This window comes from Vombatus ursinus, unplaced genomic scaffold (genome assembly GCF_900497805.2).
Source record: "Vombatus ursinus unplaced genomic scaffold, bare-nosed wombat genome assembly UNPS02005659.1, whole genome shotgun sequence".
Taxonomy (NCBI): Eukaryota; Metazoa; Chordata; class Mammalia; order Diprotodontia; family Vombatidae; genus Vombatus; species Vombatus ursinus.
The window spans coordinates 917,875-936,915 of NW_020945437.1; the positions used below are offsets into that span (position 1 = coordinate 917,875).

Here is a 19,041-nt window from a genome sequence, read left to right on the forward strand (position 1 = left end):
CCCACCCACCCTCATTGAAAACGTAAGCAACTCAATATAGGTTATATATGTGCAGTTATGCAAAACACTTCCACAGTAGACATGCTGTGAAAAACTAACTCTATTTCCCTTAATTCTATCTTGCCCCCCCCATTTATTCTATTCTTTCTTTTGACCCTGTCCCTCCTCAGAAGTATTTGCTTCTGATTACCCCCTTTCCCAATCTGCCCTCCTCTCTATCATCCCCCTACTCTCTTGTCCCCTTCCCTCCTATTTTCATGTAGGGTAAGACAGATTTCCATACCCAATTGACTGTGTATGTTACTCCCTCCTTAAGTCAAATTCTATGAGAATAAGATTCACTCATTCCCTCATACTTTCCCCCGTTTCCCCTCCACTGTAAGAGCCTTTTCTTTTCTGTTTTTTTTGCGAGGTAATTTACCCTGTTCTACCTTTCCCTTTCTCCTTCTCCTAGTATAAATCCTCTCTCACCCCTTAATTTTATTCTCCAGATATGACCCCTTCATTTTCAACTCACCCTGTGCCCTCTATCTATATATATACATATACACACATACATGTAATTTTTTCCCTCCAACTACCCTAATATTAACAAAGGTCTCATGAGTTACAAATATCATCTTTCCATGCAGGAATGTAAACAGTTCAACCTTAATAAGTCTCTTATGATTTCTCTTTCCTGTTTACCTCTTCATGCTCCACTTGAGTCTTGTATTTGAAAGTCAGATTTTCTATTGAGCTCTGGTCTTTTCATCAAGAATGCTTGAAAGTCCTCTATTTCACTGAATGACCATTTTTTCCTCTGAAGGATTATACTCAGTTTTGCTGGGTAGGTGATTCTTGGTTGTAATCCTATCTCTTATGCCCTCCAGAATATTATATTCCATGCCCTGCGGTCCCTTAATGTAGAAGCAGCTAAATCTTGTGTTATCTTGATTGTGTTTCCACAATACTTGAATTGTTTCTTTCTGGCTGCTTGTAATGTTTTCTCTTTGACCTGGGAACTCTGGAATTGGGCTACAATATTCCTAGTTTTCCTTTGGGGATCTCTTTCAGGCGGTGATGGGTGGATTCTTTCAATTTCTATTTTGCCCTCTGGTTCTAAAATCTCAGGGCAGTTTTCCTGGATAATTTCTTGAAAGATGATGTCTAGCCTCTTTTTTTGATCATGGCTTTCAGATAGTCCAATAATTTTTAAATTCTCTCTCCTGGATCTATTTTCCAGGTCAGTGGTTTTTCCAATGAGATATTTCACATTGTCTTCTAATTTTTCATTCTTTTGGATTTGTTTTAAGTGTCTTGATTTCTCATAAAGTCACTAGCTTCCAATTGCTCTATTCTCATTTTTAAGGTAGTATTTTCTTCAGTAATCTTTTGGACTTCCTTTTCCATTTGGCCAATTTTGCTTTTTAGGGCACTCTTCTCCTCATTGGCTTTTTGGACCTCTTTTGCCATTTGGGTTAGGCTATTTTTTACGGTGTTATTTTCTTCAGTATTTTTTTGGGTCTCCTTTAGCAAGCTGTTGACTTGTTTTTCATGATTTTCTTGCATCGCTCTCATTTCTCTTTCCATTTTTTCTTCCACTTCTCTTACTTGCTTCTCAAAATCCCTTCTGAGCTCTTCCAAGGCCTGGGACTGATTCATATTTTTCTTGGAGGCTTTGGATGTAGGAGCTTTGACTTTGTTGTCTTCTTCTGGTTGTATGTTTTGATCTTCTTTGTCACCAAAGTAAGATAACATAGTCTGACTCTTTATGCATTGCTTGCTCATGATCCTGGCCAATTACTTGAGTTTTAAACTCTTTGTTAAGGCAAGAGTCTGCTTCCAATGTGGAGAATGTACTGTCCCAAGCGTCGGGGGTTTGTACAGCTGTTTTCAGAGATACTTCTAGGGACTTGTAAATTTTCAGTTCTTCCAAGGTGGTATGATATGGGGGGAGAGGTGTTTCCTCTCTACTGCCACAATGGGCTCCACCATGCCAGCCCCAAGACCGCCCCTCAGAACTGTGACCCAGATCCAAGCAGGGGCAAAGCAAGAGATTCCTGCCTCAGCACTGGCAAAGAGATCCCTGCAATCCTCCTCTGATCAGCCAGGATCTGATCTTTTTGTGGGTTCTGCTGCTTTAGAATTTGTTTAGAGTCATTTTTTTTTACAGGTATTTGGAGGGGTTTGGGGGAGAGCTCAAGCCAGTCACTGCTTTCACTCTGCCATCTTGGCTCTGCCCCCCATCTCTTAACTTTCTGCTATATCCCTTATACTTGACCTTTCTAGAGCAGCTTCCTACTGCACTGTGGAACAAATTCAAGATCTCTGTCTAATTCTTTTCCTGCTTTTGCCTTCTTTGATCCTCTCATTTGCTTAAATACTCTTTTGTCTAGTCTTCCTGTACCCAAAGTTCTGAAGGGAGCATTCTCCCTTCAGTGTTCAGAGTTCTCTTCTCTCCCTCACTCAGAGTCTTTGAAATTTTGAAATCCTCCATGAAACCTTCCAAGTCAATTATAAGAAGTTTTAATGACTTTCTCTGTGCTCAATTTGAATGAGAAGAACTTCCATGGCTGTTCTCTATCCATATAACTGAGTTACCTTTGTCTTTTATTCCTTAAAATGCACTTGAGAAATATTTCTGCTGTACTTTTGTGATGCTTTTATTTTACTGTATATATTGTCTTAGAGCAGATCTATTTAAGTGAAGCCATACGGTATCTATCCTAGGCAATGCGAATAAATTTTTAAGGGGGCAAGGCAGGGGATATGATGGTGACCTTTTAAAAATTTTTTTTCTATGTTAAAAAAATACCAAAATTAATTTATGCATTTATAATCTGTCCTATCTCTTCCAAATGAATAATGACAAAACAAAGAAAAATAAAGCTTTCGTAATAAGCACATAGAGCCCATCAAAACAAATTTCTATAAGGCATAAGCTCAAAAAGGTATGTCTCTTTCTGCATTTTAAGTTCATCATCTCTCTGGCAAGAGTAATCAATTCTTTTGAGCCAACTTAACTCTCTGATCAAAATGTCTGTCACATGGCTATGTGTTATTGGCTACTCAAAACTACATATGCTTCTTAATGTGAATTGTTCATAGAAAGAAAATGTGGTAAAAGCACACTAGGTATATATACTTTTGATGCTGCTGTACTTGACCAATTATGTTTTCTTCAAGATATTCTCCTGAAGTTTCTTGGCTAAAAATCATAATTGTGAAATTACTTCCCATGCTTCTGCCATAGTATGGTACTCAATCAAGATTACCTTGAAGGTAAATTTTAAGGTGAATTGTTTAGGAAGCATGAACTTCCTGAAGGCTTTTGGTATGCACTGCAGTATTAGAAATATAACAACAAAAATACAGTTTCTTTCCAATGAATTCATTTGTCTTAGATGAAATATAAATATGAACAAGGAATAGAAAGTTGCTTCTTCCCACTAGGTGAGATCAGATCAAACTGCAAAGCATATGCATAAGAAAAGGTTATTTGGGTACAGAGTTACTAAAGTGGTGTTTACAGGCAAAGTCCACTAAGACCAGCTTTCATAAGAGTTCCAGTTTAGTAGCTAGACAAGATTTAAGATAAGAAAATGACAGACTTTATAGCCTCTTCAGAGTATTAGAGGAGTCCAATATATATCAAAATATTCATAGTGGTACTTTTTCTGGTGGTAAAGAAATACAAACAAAATGGGTGCTCATTCATATGGGAATGGCTATAAAACTGTAGGATATTAATGGGAAGGTAGTGAGCAGTCATCTATTAAGCGCTTTCTATGTATCAGGTACTGCGCTAAGTACATGCTGTACAGTACAAAATGATGAATATGAGGAATTCAGAGAAACATGGGAGTATTTCTATGAATTAAGGGAGGGAGACTGAAATAAACAGAACCAGAAAGACAATTTACTAAATGAAAAGATAACTAAAAGGAAGCCAAACTCTGAGTAACTGGAAAAACAAAACAACAACCACCACCACCACCACCATGGTCCTGGGGAATAGTTAAAGAGACAAATATGCTTCTTTCCCAAAAAGAGGTGGAACACTAACTTTTAGTGCCTAACTTTTCCTTTTGTTGTGGAGATGGTTATAATTCCACAAATGACAGTGACAGAAAAACAAAAGGCTTCACATAAGCTTTTTTCCCCATAAGCTCAAGTTTATACTATCCCAAAGCTCCCGAGACAATCACTACCTGCCTTTTGATGGCCCCAGAATTTTACAATTTTCCTCAGTAGTCATCCCACCTAGTGCTGCCTCTAACTAAAATCTTTTACTTTCAAAAGCAAGGACACAAAGGAAAAAAAATAATCAGTCAAGAAGTAATTATTAAGTGTCTATTATATGCCAGGCCAGACACTGTGTTAGAGATATACAGATAAAAATTAACTAGTTGCTGTCTTTAAAGAACTTATTTTCTACTGGGAGAAACAACTTGGTGGAAACATAGATGTAAACAAACATGGCAATTTAGGGAATAAAAAGCTGGGGGGATCAGGAAAGACTTCATGTAAAAAGGCTGTTCTTGAGCTTATTTTCTTGAAGGAAAACACATTTTTTTTTTGGCTAGGCAATGGAGTTAAGTGACTTGCCCAGGGTCACTCAGCTAGCGTCAAGTGTCTGAGGCCAAATTTGAACTCAGGTCCTCCTAACTCAAGGGTCAGGAAAATACAGATTTCAAAAGGTACAAGTGAGAAGGAAGTACTTTTTAAGCACGAAGGGCAGGTTCAAAAGCAAAAAATGTAGTAGGTCTCTTTGGCTATAACATATAATGAATGATGGGGAGTGACAGGCATTAAGTCTGGAAAGATAAAGGAGATTTATTTGATCCTAGAGACAACAGGGAAACGTGAGCTTTTTTTGAAGCATCCCTCCAGCACACTGGAGGATGAGCTGGAAAAGGGAACGACCTGAAGCAGAGTGATCATTAGAAGGCTGTTGTAACAGTTGAGGTTAGAGATGATGAGGGCCAGAATTAGCATTGTGGTGTGAGTGGAGAAGAAAGGGATGGATGAGAGAACTACAGAATCTTAATCATTTTCAATTGTGCTCCAGGCTCAGACAATGCGTTGGGTCTTTCTCAACCACAATTCTACTGGTCCTCTTAATGCTGTTTGTTTTTTTTTTCCAGTTTCTTCTAAAGGCCTGCTTCTCTCTCTTTTTTTTTTTCCTTTACAATTTTTTAAACACTATTTTATTTTTTCTAATTACGTGTAAAGACAAAATTTTAATATTCATTAAAAATTTTTGAGTTCCAAATTTTCCTCCCTGTCTCCCTTCCCTCCCCCCTTTCTAAGATGGTAAGTAATCTGATACAGGTTATACATGTACAATCACGCAAAACATATTTCCATATTGGTCATGTTGTGAAAGAAGACACAGACCAAAAGGGAAAAAAAACCACACACATAAAGAAAGTGAAAATAGTATGCTTTGATCTGCATTCAGACCCCATCAGCTCTTTCTCTGGCTATGGATAGCATTTTTCTTCATGAGACCTTTGGAATTACCTTGGATCACTATTGCTGAGAATAGCTAAGTCACTCAGTTCTTCATCATACAATGTTGCTGTTACAGTGTACAATGTTCTCCTGGTGCTGCTCACTTCACTTTGCAAATATTAAGTCTTTCCAGGTTTTTCTGAGAGCATCCTGCTTGTCATTTCTTATAGCATAATAGTATGTCATCACAATCATATGCTACAACTTTTTCAGCCATTTCCTGATTGAGGGACATCCCCTCAATTTCCAATTCTTTGCCCCCACAAAAAGAGCTGCTATAAATATTGTTGTATAAGTAGGTCCTTTCCCTCCCTTTATTTATCTCTTTAGGATATAGGCCTGGTAGTGCTATTGCTGGATCAAAGAGTATATGCACAGTTTGATTATCCTTTGGACACAGTTCTAAACTGATCTCTAGAATGGTTGGATCAGTTCACAACTCCACCAACAGTGCATTAGTGTCCCGATTTTCCCATATACCCTCCAACATTTATCATTTCCTTTTCTGTCACATCAGCCAATCTGATAGGTGGGAGGTGGTACTTCAGAATTGTTTTAATTTGCATTTCTCTAATCAGTAGTGATCCAAATCATTTTTTCATATGACTATAGACAGCTTTGATTTCTTCATCTGAAAACTAGAGGCTCGTCTCTTTAAATCATGCCTACTCTCACCAACTTTCAATCTCTCCTTATTACCTACCAATACATTCAAATCCCTCTCATCTTGGAAAAAAAAACAACAAAAATATGCCCCTCAATTTAACCTTACCATTCCTTCAAACTGTTAGTTACCCTCTATATTTCTTCCTCCTTTCAGAGTCAAGCTGGACAACTTACTATTTGTCAGTTTTTTGTATAGGTTTGAACTAGATTCAGAGGTCCCTTCTGAGATGATCTTTCCATACACTTTTGAGGTCTTTGAAATAAAAGTACAAATTTTTACATAATAATTTCATTTTATTATCTTATTTTTAATTAATGTTTTATTGCTGTCTTTTATATTTGCCTCACAGACATTTCCAGATGTACTGCCACGAAAACCAATGGACACTGTGCAATGTTGTACATCCATGGTCCTACCACTTCTCCAGAGAAAGGAGGAGGGTGCCTTTATCCCTTCTCTTCTTTGGGGTGCCAAGACTGGTTATTACAATTACACAGAATTCATTTTAGTATTCTTTTTGTTTACAAAATTATAAATATTGTGAATATAGTTTTCTTGGTTCTTTTTACTTCTCTCATTATTATTTACTTCTCACCAGTTCACACAAGCTTATCTATCTCAATTTTCTGAATTCCTCATAGGGCAATAATATTTCATTACATTTATATAGCACAACTTGTTCAGCCAATCAAAGGGCATCTATTTTTAATTTTTTTGCTACTACAAAAATACAAAAATTTTTGGTATATATGAGAACTGTTTCGTCTCTTTGTCCTTTTTGGGATATATGTCCAGCAGTGGGGTCTCTGGGGCAAAGAATACAAATGATTTAATGATTATTCTTACATAATTCCAAATTGTTTTCCAGAATAGCTGGACCAATTAAGAGCTCCACCAAAATAGCGTACCTGTCTTCGTGCAGCTGCACTAGAACAGTGAACTGACTATTTCTATCTTTTGTAACATATGCCAGTTTACTATGAACAAAGCGAAACTATTTGCATTTCTCTTGCTACTAATAATTTGGGGGCAATCTTCAAAATATAGATTCTTATGTTCAGAAACACAAATGTTGAACATGCATGAATTGTCTTTTATAAACACAACTTAAGATCAATTAAGTAAATAACTAATTAATAACCAAATATTAATAATCAAAATTACATTTCTTCCCAAATAAATGAGTTTGCCTCACTAGAGAAACTCCACGCTACTTTAAAATAAATAAAAACTTATTAGTGGGGAAGGAGAACAAATCAGTTATCTACCATAACAAGGAATCAAAAAAAATAATAGTACTAATACGATTTCAGAGTTTCAGAAGAACATGATTATTCTTGGTAACCACATGTTAGCTGTTTCATAACAAAACAGGCTAATTTATGAAAAAATCTTAATGTTTTAAAAATAATATATTACATATTAGATAAGTGAACATTTAAAGAGTATTGAGTTTTACCTACAATACATTAAATAAATAAAAGCAAAAACCATCCAGCATGAAAAAACTCTGAAATGGTCTGAGAAAAGCTAAAGATTCTTCTTTCCTGTATGGTTTAGTAATTGAACTGTCTAGAAGGAAAAGACTGGAAAACAAATGAACATTGGAGGAACAGTTTGCTCAATTATTATTAAGGATGATAACACACTTTGAAAACCAACATTCACATTTATATTCTGCCTAAACTTTAAAATCAAACGAGTCATGTTTTCAGAGTGGAAAAACATTTAAAAACAGGTACATTTATAACAACAATTGGGGACAATGGGATAACAATTTTATTAAAATAATGTTTATTAAATGAATGAATGGGATCTAAAGTTCTAGCAACTATATATTAACAAATATTATAAAACTACAGATTTGGAATTGGAAGGAACTTTAGAGGTTAAGTGGACCAAAATGAGGTCCAGGGACAGAAAGTGACTTTCCCAATGTCATCCAGGTAATAGTTGGCATGATTTAGTACACTAACATATTTTTCAATAGTTCCGAAGTTAAAGCAAAAGTTTTTTTCATGACTATCATGCACGTGCACGTGTGTGTATGTATGTATAGAAATATAATGTTCCTACCTGTGGGGCATATCCAGGAGGCACATAAATAGGAGGCACTGAACCATTTGGGGACATCATTGGAACCTGAGCAGGACCTATATGGGTTACAAAAATAGTATTTCAACATAATATTTTTAAACAAATTGTCTTAAAATAGCTTCAAGTACATTCTTAATTAATACTAGGTATACCAAAATATGCAAGAAAATATCTAACCAGGGATTCAAATAATTCTTATGCATAACTTCATTACAGAAGTAACTCTGGAAAGTGATTACACAGTGACTCCCCTTTCTAGGGAGGAAGCTTTACCTTAACTATCCATACAGAATAGATGTGGTATATAAAATGAGTTAGATGACAAAAAATAAATCAGCAAAAAATGGAAGCAGAATGAAACACAAAAAAGTAGCAGGATTGGTTTAATCTATAGAACATTAAATCATTTTGAAACCTTTTTCATGTATGTCAGGCCCAGACAGAAGTAGTGATAAGGTCTGTACACAGGAATTCCTTTCTGTAAGATCTGGGTGGCCTTTTCGTAGAAGAGATAGCTTAATGGCTGTATTTTTCTGCTCAAGCTTTTTTTATACCAAGTCTTACCTAGACTTCTACTAAAGAAAAATAATCGAGCCAAATAATCTTCTTATTTTACTTGACAATTTTACAGTGATTTATATTTTCTGACATACTTCTTAAATATATTACCTCTGGTACAATCCCCATCTTGGATCATTGCTTTGTCATGAGGGAGGGCCTTGCATAGCTCAATGAAACTATGAGCTATGCTGGGCAGGGTTACCCAAGATGGACAGGTCATAGTGCAGAGTTCTGACAAAAGGTGATCCACTAGAGAAGGAAATGGCAAACCACTCCATTACCTTTGCCAAGAAAACCCCATGGACAACATACTAAAATGATAAAAGAGATGACATCAGAAGATAAGCTCTTCAGGTCAGAAGGTATCCAGTACACTTCTGGGGAAGAGTGGACAACAACTACAAGTAGCTCCAGTACTAATGAAGCAGCTAGGCCAAAGTCAAAAGGAAGCTCAGCTGCAGATGGAACCTATGCTGTAAAGATCAATACTGCATGGAACCTGGAACTGTGCAACATTGCATAGGAATGTAAAAGGATAGGAATGGGTGAATTTAATTCAGGTGATCACTACATATACTACTGTGGGTAAGAGTCATTTGGAAGAAATGGAGTAGACCTCACAGTCAATAAAAGGATGAGAAAAGCAGTACTAGAGTATATTCTCAAAAATGACAATGATTTCTGTTCAAACCCAAGGCAAACCATTCAGCATCACAATAATACAAGTCTGTGCTCCAACCATCAATGCCAAAGAAGTCAAAGTTGACCAATTCTATGGAAGACCTACAACATCTTCCAGAAATAATACCAAAAAAGAGGTCATATTTATCATAGGGGATTGGAATGTTAAAGTAGGAAATCAAAAGATAATTGGAGTAATAGACAAGTTTGACCTTGGAGTACAAAAGGAAGCAGGACAGAGACTAATAGGGTTTTATCAAGATAACTCGCTGGTCATAGCAAATGGTACAACTGAAAAGGTGACTCTAAACATGGATATCAACAGATGGTCAAAATAGAAATCAGACTGAAAATATACTTTGCAGTCAAAGGTGGGAGAAGCTCTCTATACAGTCAGTTAAAACAAGACCTGGAGCTGACTAGCTTAGATCGTGAACTTTTTATTGCAAAATTCAGACTTAAATTGAAGAAAGCAGTGAAAACCATCAGACTACACTAGTATGACCTACGTATCACTCCTTATGAATATGAAGTAGAAGTGATAGATTCATGGGTTAGATCTGGTAGAGTGCCTGAAGAACTATGGACAGAGGTTTGCAATATTGTATGGGAGGCAGCAACAAAATAACATTCCAAAGAAAAAGAAGAGCAAGAAAGCAAAATGGCTATCTGATGAGATTTTACAAATAGTAAGGAAAGAAGGAAAGAGAGTGGTGAAAGATAAAGAGAAAGATATAACTAACTGAATGCAGAATTCCAGGGAATAGCAAGGATAAGATTTTCTTAAATAACCAATGCAAAGAAACAGATGAAAACAATATAATGGGAAAGTCAAAAGATTTCTTCAAGAAAATTAGAGCTATCAAGAGAATGTTTCATGCAAAAATGGGCAAGACAAAACTGACTTAACAGAAGCAGATGAGATTAAGAAGAGGTAGCCAGAATATACAAAAGGACTATACAAGAAATAATTAACATCACTGATAACCATAATGATGAGATTACTGATCTAGAGCCATACATCCTGAAGAATGAAGTCAATTGGGCCTTAGGAAGCATTGTTAACAGCAAGGTTAGTGGAGATGATGGAATTCCAGTTGATCTGTTTAAAATCCTATAAGATGATGCTGTTAAAGTGCTGCACTCAATACTCCAGCAAATTTGGAAAAACAACAGTGGTCACTGGATTGGAAAAGATCAGTTTACATCCCAATCCTAAAGAAGGCAATGCCAACGAATGTTCAAATTAAACAACTGTGCTCATTTCACATGCCAGCAAGGTCATGGTTAAGCTTCTGCAAGGAAGGCTTCAGCAATATGGGAATCAAGAATTGTCAGAAGCATGCTGGTTTTCAAAGAGGCACAGGGACTACAGACCAAATTGGCAACATTTGCTGGATTACAGAGAAAGCAAGGGACTTCCAGAAAAACATCTACTTCTGTTTCATCAACTGCACTAAAGTCTTTGACTGTGTAGATCACCACAAAACGTGGCAAGTCCTCAAAGAGATGGGAGTACCAGATCACATTATTTTTCTCCTAGGGAACCTGTATGTGGGCCAAGAAGCAAAAGTTAGAACTGAACATGGAACAACCGACTGGTTTTAAGTCATCACCTTATTTAACTTAAGTACAGTACATTATGAGAAATGCCAGGCTGGATGAATCAAAAACTGGAATTAAGATTGCCAGGAGAAATAGCAACAATCTCAGATATATAGATGATACCACTCTGATGGCAGAAGGCAAAAAGGAATTAAGAAGCCTCTTAATGAGGGGGAAAGAGGACAGCGCAAAAGCTAGCTTGCAGCTTAACAGGAAAAAAAAAACCCAACTAAGATCTTGGCAACTAGTTCCATCACTTCCTGGCAAATAGAGGGAAAAGAAATGAAAGCAGTGTCAGATTTTATATTCTTGGCCTCAAAAGATCACTGCAGATGGTGACTGCAACCATGAAAATGAAAGACACTTGCTCCCTGGAAGTAAAGCTATGGCAAATCTAGACAACATACTAAAAAGCAGAACCTTGCCACCAAAAGTCTGTATAATCAAAGCTATGGTTTTTCCCGTAGCAATGTATGGCTATGAGAGGTGGACTACAAGGAAAGCTGAACAGTGTAGAATCAATGGTTTAGAACTGTAGTCCAACAGAAGACTTCTGGGAGTCCTCTGGAGGGCAAGGAGGTTAAATCAATCAATATTTAAAGAAATTAATTTAGGCTATTTACTGCAAACTCAAATACTGAAACTGAAGCTTAAATATTTTGTACTCACTGGAAAAGATCCTGATATTGGGATAGATTGTAGGCAAAAGGAAAAGGCGATGGCAGAGGATGCACAGATACGGAAACAACAAATATGAAGCTGGACAGCTTTTGAGAGACAGTTGAGGACAGAAGGGCCTGGTGTACTATGGTTCATGGGGTCATAAAGAGTTGGACATGACTGAATGACTGGATAACAAATGGTACAATCTCCTGGATTCTTTCAAGAAATAAATTAGTCACCTTTTCAGTAGTCAGCTTTTCAGTTTCCTAAATTTCAATTTGATTTGAACAACATTTGTAAAATGTTTTCAACTTTAAAATTTACTTGAACTTTTATTTATTATTAACTTAAACATCAGATAAAATAAGCATTTCCAAATAAAAAGCTGAACAGAAGAGGATTGTCAATGAAAATATAAACCACTATCACATACAGCTTGCTTTTCCTTTTAAGTATATTTTAGATTCAAAACATAACTTTTAAAACTGTCCTGTTTGCCCATGTTTATTCTTGCTCCCTCTACGCCATTCTCCTCTGTGCTCTCTCTCTCTTTTTTTGGTTTTGTTTTGTGAATTTTGTTGCTACCCTCCCCTTTTCCTTCCTGTCAATTGAGGGGAAAAAACACAATTCTTTAAAACATATTTGTACTTCAATCTTCATTAGGGAGAATGGTCTACAGTTTTCTTTCTCTTTCCTTGGTTTAGATACTAAAACCACAACTTTATTATAATTTGGAAGGATTCTTTTTCTGTTTTTGCCAATAATTTATGTAACGATGGAATGATCTGAATATTTGATAGAACTCATCTGTAAATCTACCTGGTTCTTGAGTTTTTTTCTTTGGGAGTTGAATTATATCTTATTCAATTTCTTTTTCTAATATTAGGGTTATTTTAAATTCTCTCTTTCTTATGTTAATCTTCATGTTTTATGTTTTTGTAAATACTCATCCACTGTGTCTAAGTTTTCCTGTTATATAATTGGGCAAAATAACTTATTCTACTTTTCTTCATTTCTTCTCCATTTGCTGTAAATTTCCTTTTTCATATTAGAAACAAGACATTATTCACTGATCTGTTCTTTCTTTTATACATTTCATAATAATACAAATACTGAGCATTTACATATGCTTTAAGGTTTGCAAAACACTTTACAATTTGTTCTTTTTTGAATATTTTATTTTTCCCAATTACATGTAAAAATAATTTTCAACATTCATTTAAAAAAACTGAGTTCTAAATTCTTATCCTGCCCTTGCTTCTAGAGCTGATACCAATTTAACATAGGTAATACATGTGCAATCATGCAAAACATATTTCCATATTAGCATGATTTGTTCTTTCAAACCCACCAGTTCTTTAGGATTAAATTAGTCTCCAATTAAATTGCAATTTTTTCTTTAAAGGCCTCTTGTTAAATATAATTTTTATTGAAATGTGTTCAGTAAAGGACGTGTATAATATTTCTGCATTTGTCAGGTTTTATTTGGCCCCCAAATACGGTACATTTTTGTAAAGGTAGTATGCCCAGCTAAGAGAGATGTAAGCGCCTTCTTTTCCTATGTAATAATCACCAGTCTATTATCGCTAACTTTTCCAAAGTTATATCCAGGACCTTAACTTCTTTTCGGTTTATCTCTTGGTTAGTTTTGTCTAGGTCTGAAAAAGTGTCCATTGAAGTTCTCATTTTAATTCTATCTGAACTTTATTGTTTCAAGCGTGTTTCTTGAAAATAATATTTTAGATTCTGCTTTCTAATCTATTCTTCTTTTTGAATGAGTTCATCCTACTCATGCCCACAGTGATGACTGTTAATTGTGTACTTACCTCTATTCTGATCTTTTGTACATTTCTTTGACCCTTAACTCCCTCTTTAAAAAGGTGGTGCCAGAGAAGTTTACTTGTCAGTACTGACATATAATCAAAGTAGTCTGTTTCTATTTTATTACCTTTCTCCTCCTTCCTTTTGTCCTTTCCACAGTCACCTTTTTTTCTTTCCCTTTAAACCTCACATTCACTCTATACTTTCTGATATTATAGTTTTTGTTTATGACTACTCTGTCACCCATCCTGTATCTCCTCTTAATCTTTCTCTTTCTACCTATTACCTTATTGATTTTAATGAATTTTCTACACCAAAATCTCTCTCTGTTCACTCTTCCTTTGGCTAGTTGAGATAAAAGTGAGGTTCAGCAAATACCTATTCTTTCCTTTCTTTCTTCATGTCTGAATACCCTTCATATCTTATGAATCCTTATTATGTGAGATAGTTGAGTCCCTTTCCCTTCTTCCCCAGAATATTCTCCTTTCCTTCCTATTTTCTTCTCCAAAGACCATCTAAACAAAGCATAACCACTCTCAATTCCTCTGCCTTTTGAAATTTTCTCTATGATCTCAGACAACAGAGTTCTGAGAACACATTTTCCATCATGATATAGTCTCTTTTCAATTGGTCAAATGTATTTATCACTCTATTATTCTCTTGATTCCTGTATTCACATTTCAGCTTCTATTTGTTTCTGGCCTTTTCAACAGGAATATCTGGAAGTCCTCCATTTCATTACAAGTTCATTTTCCCCTAATAAGATTATACTCAGCTTAAGAGAGGTACATTATTCTTGGTTGTAAGGCTTCAGTTTTGCCTTTGGAATGTTGTATTCAAAGCATTCCAATACTTAGAAGTAGCAGCTGTCAAACTTTGTATGATCTTGGTTGTTGCTCCTCGATAACTAGAACTTTTCTTATTTGGCTACTTTTGGTACTTTTTCTTTATTATGAATTTGAACTATGTCATTACTGAACATACTCATTTTGGGCTTTCAAAGATGGGAACTTCAGTGGCTGAATTTTTCACTTTGCCCTCTAGTTTTAATAGATCTAGGTAGTTTTTATGATTTCTTGAAATAAGGCATCCAGGCTTTTAGTGGTTGGGGGACGGGAGAGGGATGGAGGGAGATTTTCAGGGAGTCCTAATATTGTCTTTGATGTCTTCCAGATCAGTTGTTTTTAATAGGAGAAACCTCACATTTTCTTCTGCTCTCTTCCACTTCCCCTCCCTACTCATCAATTTTAAAATTTTATTGTTGCTGTTTTCTCAAGGAGTCATCGTTTTCTATTTGCCCCATTCTAATTTTCAGGGAGTTCATTTCTTGGGTAAGGTTTATCACTATTTGTTCTAAGGAGTTATTTTTCTTTGTCAATTCCTTCTTCCTTAGCTATCATTTCCTTTAACATTATGTTTTGTATCTTTTGCTTTTTTTCCAGGTACTCTCATAGCCCATGTGGTTTCTTTCTACTAAGGCTCTACTTAGGACTTTTTGTGGAATTAACTCATTCTTTCTAGGTTTATCTACTAGGTATATGTGAATTCAAGGTATTTCTTCATTGTGTTCAGCATTTTCTCCTGTTTACTCTTACCTTCAGCATAAATCTCTGGATTGAGTTTTGTGTTTAGGTCAGACTCTGTCTTCCTTCCATACTGCTGGACGGTGTGGGCAGGCCCTGCTTGATTTTGGTTGTGGTGGAAAAGTCTTGAGTTTGCCTTCTGTAGGAATCCCTGGGTGTTGGCTGAGTTTCCTGATAGTTCAATTCAGGCTTTTAGCCTTAGCTCATTTTCTGACTGCTCCTCATACAGTGCTAAACCTGGAATTACCTCTGTCCCTTGCTGTGAGTCTGACAGGCCCTGACCAAATGTGACTGATTGTGCTAGTAATAGGTCTCCTTGTAAGACATGAGGTACTTTACCTCTGAAATGCTACTCTTACCCTCTCTCCTGCTTGTGGCTCCTCTGTAACTTGGGCATGGGTTACTCGTGCACTGGGCCAGTCCAAGCATTGGTTTGGTTTTGTCTCCTGTCATAGTTCAGGCTGGGCTGCCAAGGTGTGTGTTTGGCCTTGTCTTGTGCAAAAAGACAGACCAGGAGCCAAGTACTGATTTTGTTCTGTCTCCTTAGCACCTGGGGTTCAGCTGCTGGTCTTGTCTCATCTCCTGCTGTGAGAACTGTCTGCTTGTGTGCTTTTCCTTCCATCTAACTCTGGCTTGACTCATAGCTTACACAGGATTCTGCTAGTATTTTTCTGCAGCCCAGAGCTGGAAGTGTTACTGTTTCCCTTTGGGTTTCTTCATTACTGGATGTCAGAGCTTTACTGGGGTATCTGTCAGGCATCTAGGCTCCTCTAACTCCAAACACTCCTCTACCATACCATAATTCTCTAAGTTTACACTAAAATTTTCTCCCAAACTATTACATTCATTTAAAAAAGCCTTGTAAGTATCTACTATGTATTAGGTACTGTGCTAGATGCTCCTCTCAAGGAACTTACAGTTTATCATGGCGAATAATCTACACACAGATCAAGTTACTAAAAATTGGGTGTGAGTGTTAAGAAATGGCAGGAATTAGGAAAGGTCTTAAGTGGAAGGTGGCTTTTGACTTAAGCCTTGAATGGAATTGGGGATTCCAAGAGGCAGAGATGAGGAGGAAGAACACTCAGCTTAGGTAGAGACAATGAAAGGAAAAATTGAATGAAATGTAAGGAAGACAGGCAAGTAGGTTAGTTTTCAATGGGGAGGAACAGTTTTGGTCTAGTAGTAGGATAAGAAATAAAGATGAGAAGGGGGTGAGAAGTGAGACATTGATCATAAGCAGGTGAGGCTTTTTAAAAAGTATCACAAAAGAGAGAAGAGATATAAGAAGATGGTTTGAGGACAAAGCAAAGTTCAACTGAAGTTTTTTAAGGATGGAAGATATCTAGATATGTTTGTATAAGGTAAGGTACGGAACCAGTCAGCTAGTAAGCACTTACTTATTAAGCACATACTATATGCTAGGCACTCTCCTAAGCAGTGGGTATACAAAGAAAGGAAAAAGATAGCCCTTGTTCTCAGGAAGCTCATAACCTAATGGGGGAAAAACAATGGATAAAGAGAAATTGAAGATTAAGAAGGGAATTGAAGATGATTGCCATGGCAATTAGATATATCAGAGGAGATAAGAGAAGATGGGATCAAGAGTAAAAATTGAGGGGTTGCTTTGGCAAGAAAAGGGAAACAAATGAAGAGAAAATGTGGAAAACAGGGAATTTAAAATAATAGGACTGAGGAGAAGACAGAACTTGAAACAGATAGCTTCAGTTTTTCTTGGTAAGTATGAGGCAAGGTCCTCTTGTGGGGGCAGAGTAGTGGTGGAAGGTGGTAGTGGAGACTGAGGACAGATTTAGAACTCATACAGTATAACTAGAACATATGTCAATGTTCTTTAATTATTTTGCTCGTTAAAAGAACTCTTTCCTTTTTTTGGGGGGCAATGGAGAAAAGTTTAGAACACAGCAGAAGTTTACTGAGAAAAAGTAAAGTGTGCTTGGCACACAAATGAAAACTAATCTGCACAGAAGTTTGTTTTGAATGTTTGCTCTGGAAATGTTCCTGTTACTAGCAGTTGCTTGATCATCAGTTCCTGTACCGGAACAATTGTGTTCTTAGGCTGGTAGAGCAGCAATTATGGGGGAAGGAGGGACAGTAAGATAAAGAATTATTACAAGACGAGAGGTAAGAGAGTTAGTATTATAAGCATGAGGTATTAGGAGTGGTCACACACTTCATAGCTAGGCTTGATCAGGATATTAGTCGCTATTCAGATCCTGACCCCAAGTCCTAGCTCACACAGCACTACTCCCAAACACTCTATGACTGCAGATAAGGGCACCTTTGGAGAGTAGGGACAGGTTAGATTCTCTCTGTGGCTCTACCTTAAGGATAAGAAATGTACAGGGAAGGTATGGAGGTTGATTGATACAAAATATACCATGTTTGAGGGCAGCAAGGCGGTGAAGTGGATGGAGCACTGGCCTGGAGTCAGGAGGACCTGAATTAAAATCTGGCCTCAGACACTTATCAGCTGTGTGACCCTGGACAAGTCACCTAACCCTGTTTGCCTCTCTGGCAAAATCACTCCAGTGTCTTTGCCAAGAAAACCCCAAATGGGGTCATAGAGAGTTAGAAATGACTCAACAATAAAATACCACATTTAAAGATTCTGCCCTTAGTTTCACTAAACATAATGTGATTGTCACTCAGGGTATCAAATTATTTTGCCTCTAAAAATGTCTATTTTTAACTTGTTTTCATTTTTATGAATTTCTTCCTTTTTGTAGACAGCTAAAACAATATATTGCTGCAAGTAGTACTATGAAATTCTGAAAACCATATTCCCGAAAACAATTACTTTTACTTCCTTTACTAACAAAATAGAAAAGATGATCGACTCCAAAGTCCAGATCAAAATTATTCTTCATTTGCTGAATGCATTTTTCATTTCATTACAAAAAAAGGCTCATTCTTCTCTTATATAGACATTTCAAGGCTTATAAAATGCTTTCTTGACAACCTGTGAAGCAGGTAACATACCCAAATTTTACAGAAAAGTACAGTGACTTTGTCCAGAATTACATAAATGTTAGAGGACCTGATGTTAGAGGTAAATGTCAGAGGACCTGAGACTTGAACCTAGGTGATCTGATTGTATTTGTATTTGGCCAAGTAAACATACTGTAGCTTTTAACAACTCAACTAGAAATCAAGACAACGCCACTTCTATATCAATGTTAATTGCTTCTATTTGATATAATTGAAATAAATCTTCAAAAGAAAGTTATTTTACATTTTGCAAATGATGACTGATATAATATATTTTACTTCTGATGAAATTTGTAAGCATGGATTGATTCATCAATCGATATATCTTAAAAATGGTTCTTTTAAAGTGAGAATAATTTCATTTTGGATCCCCCATGGGGCCACAAGTAAATTTAAAACCAAGATTTAACTCAAGTAACTGGTTCAGTTATAATATTAAATTACTTTTCGAACTATAAGCTATTAACTTTTCTCCATATGGTAACTATACCACACTACTCTGAGTAACTTGTGTCCTAAACACACAAAAAAGGTTTTAAGAAAAAGTTTTACTCAGATTTCCTGACCCAAAATCACTAACTATAGTTAATATTTAAAATATTAATCTGTAATAACATATTTAACACATCACACAAAAAAACAACAACCAGTATATAAAATAACTTTTAAAATTACTTTGTTGTGGTAGATCTGTGTGCAAAGAAAAAAGGAATTTAATTGTTTTTGGCAATGACCTTTGTTTAAACAATGATACACACACATATATATCTTGCTTTACAAACCTTAAAGCATTATATAAATGTTAGCCATTGTAATTTTCTGAGTTAAGTAGAAATTAAAAATGCAAAACAAAAA

The 19,041-nt window shown here is 36.1% G+C and overlaps 1 protein-coding gene across 4 annotated transcripts in view; it reads right to left on the reverse strand.

Moving 5' to 3' along the window:
* Positions 1-19,041, reverse strand: part of FNDC3A (fibronectin type III domain containing 3A) — a 203,532-nt gene that overhangs the window by 66,222 nt on the left and 118,269 nt on the right. For all 4 annotated transcript variants that reach the window (XM_027848140.1, XM_027848141.1, XM_027848144.1 and 1 more), the window contains one exon: positions 8,243-8,319. In XM_027848140.1, coding sequence (XP_027703941.1) covers positions 8,243-8,319 — 77 coding nt within the window. The remainder of the gene's footprint in view (positions 1-8,242; positions 8,320-19,041) is intronic.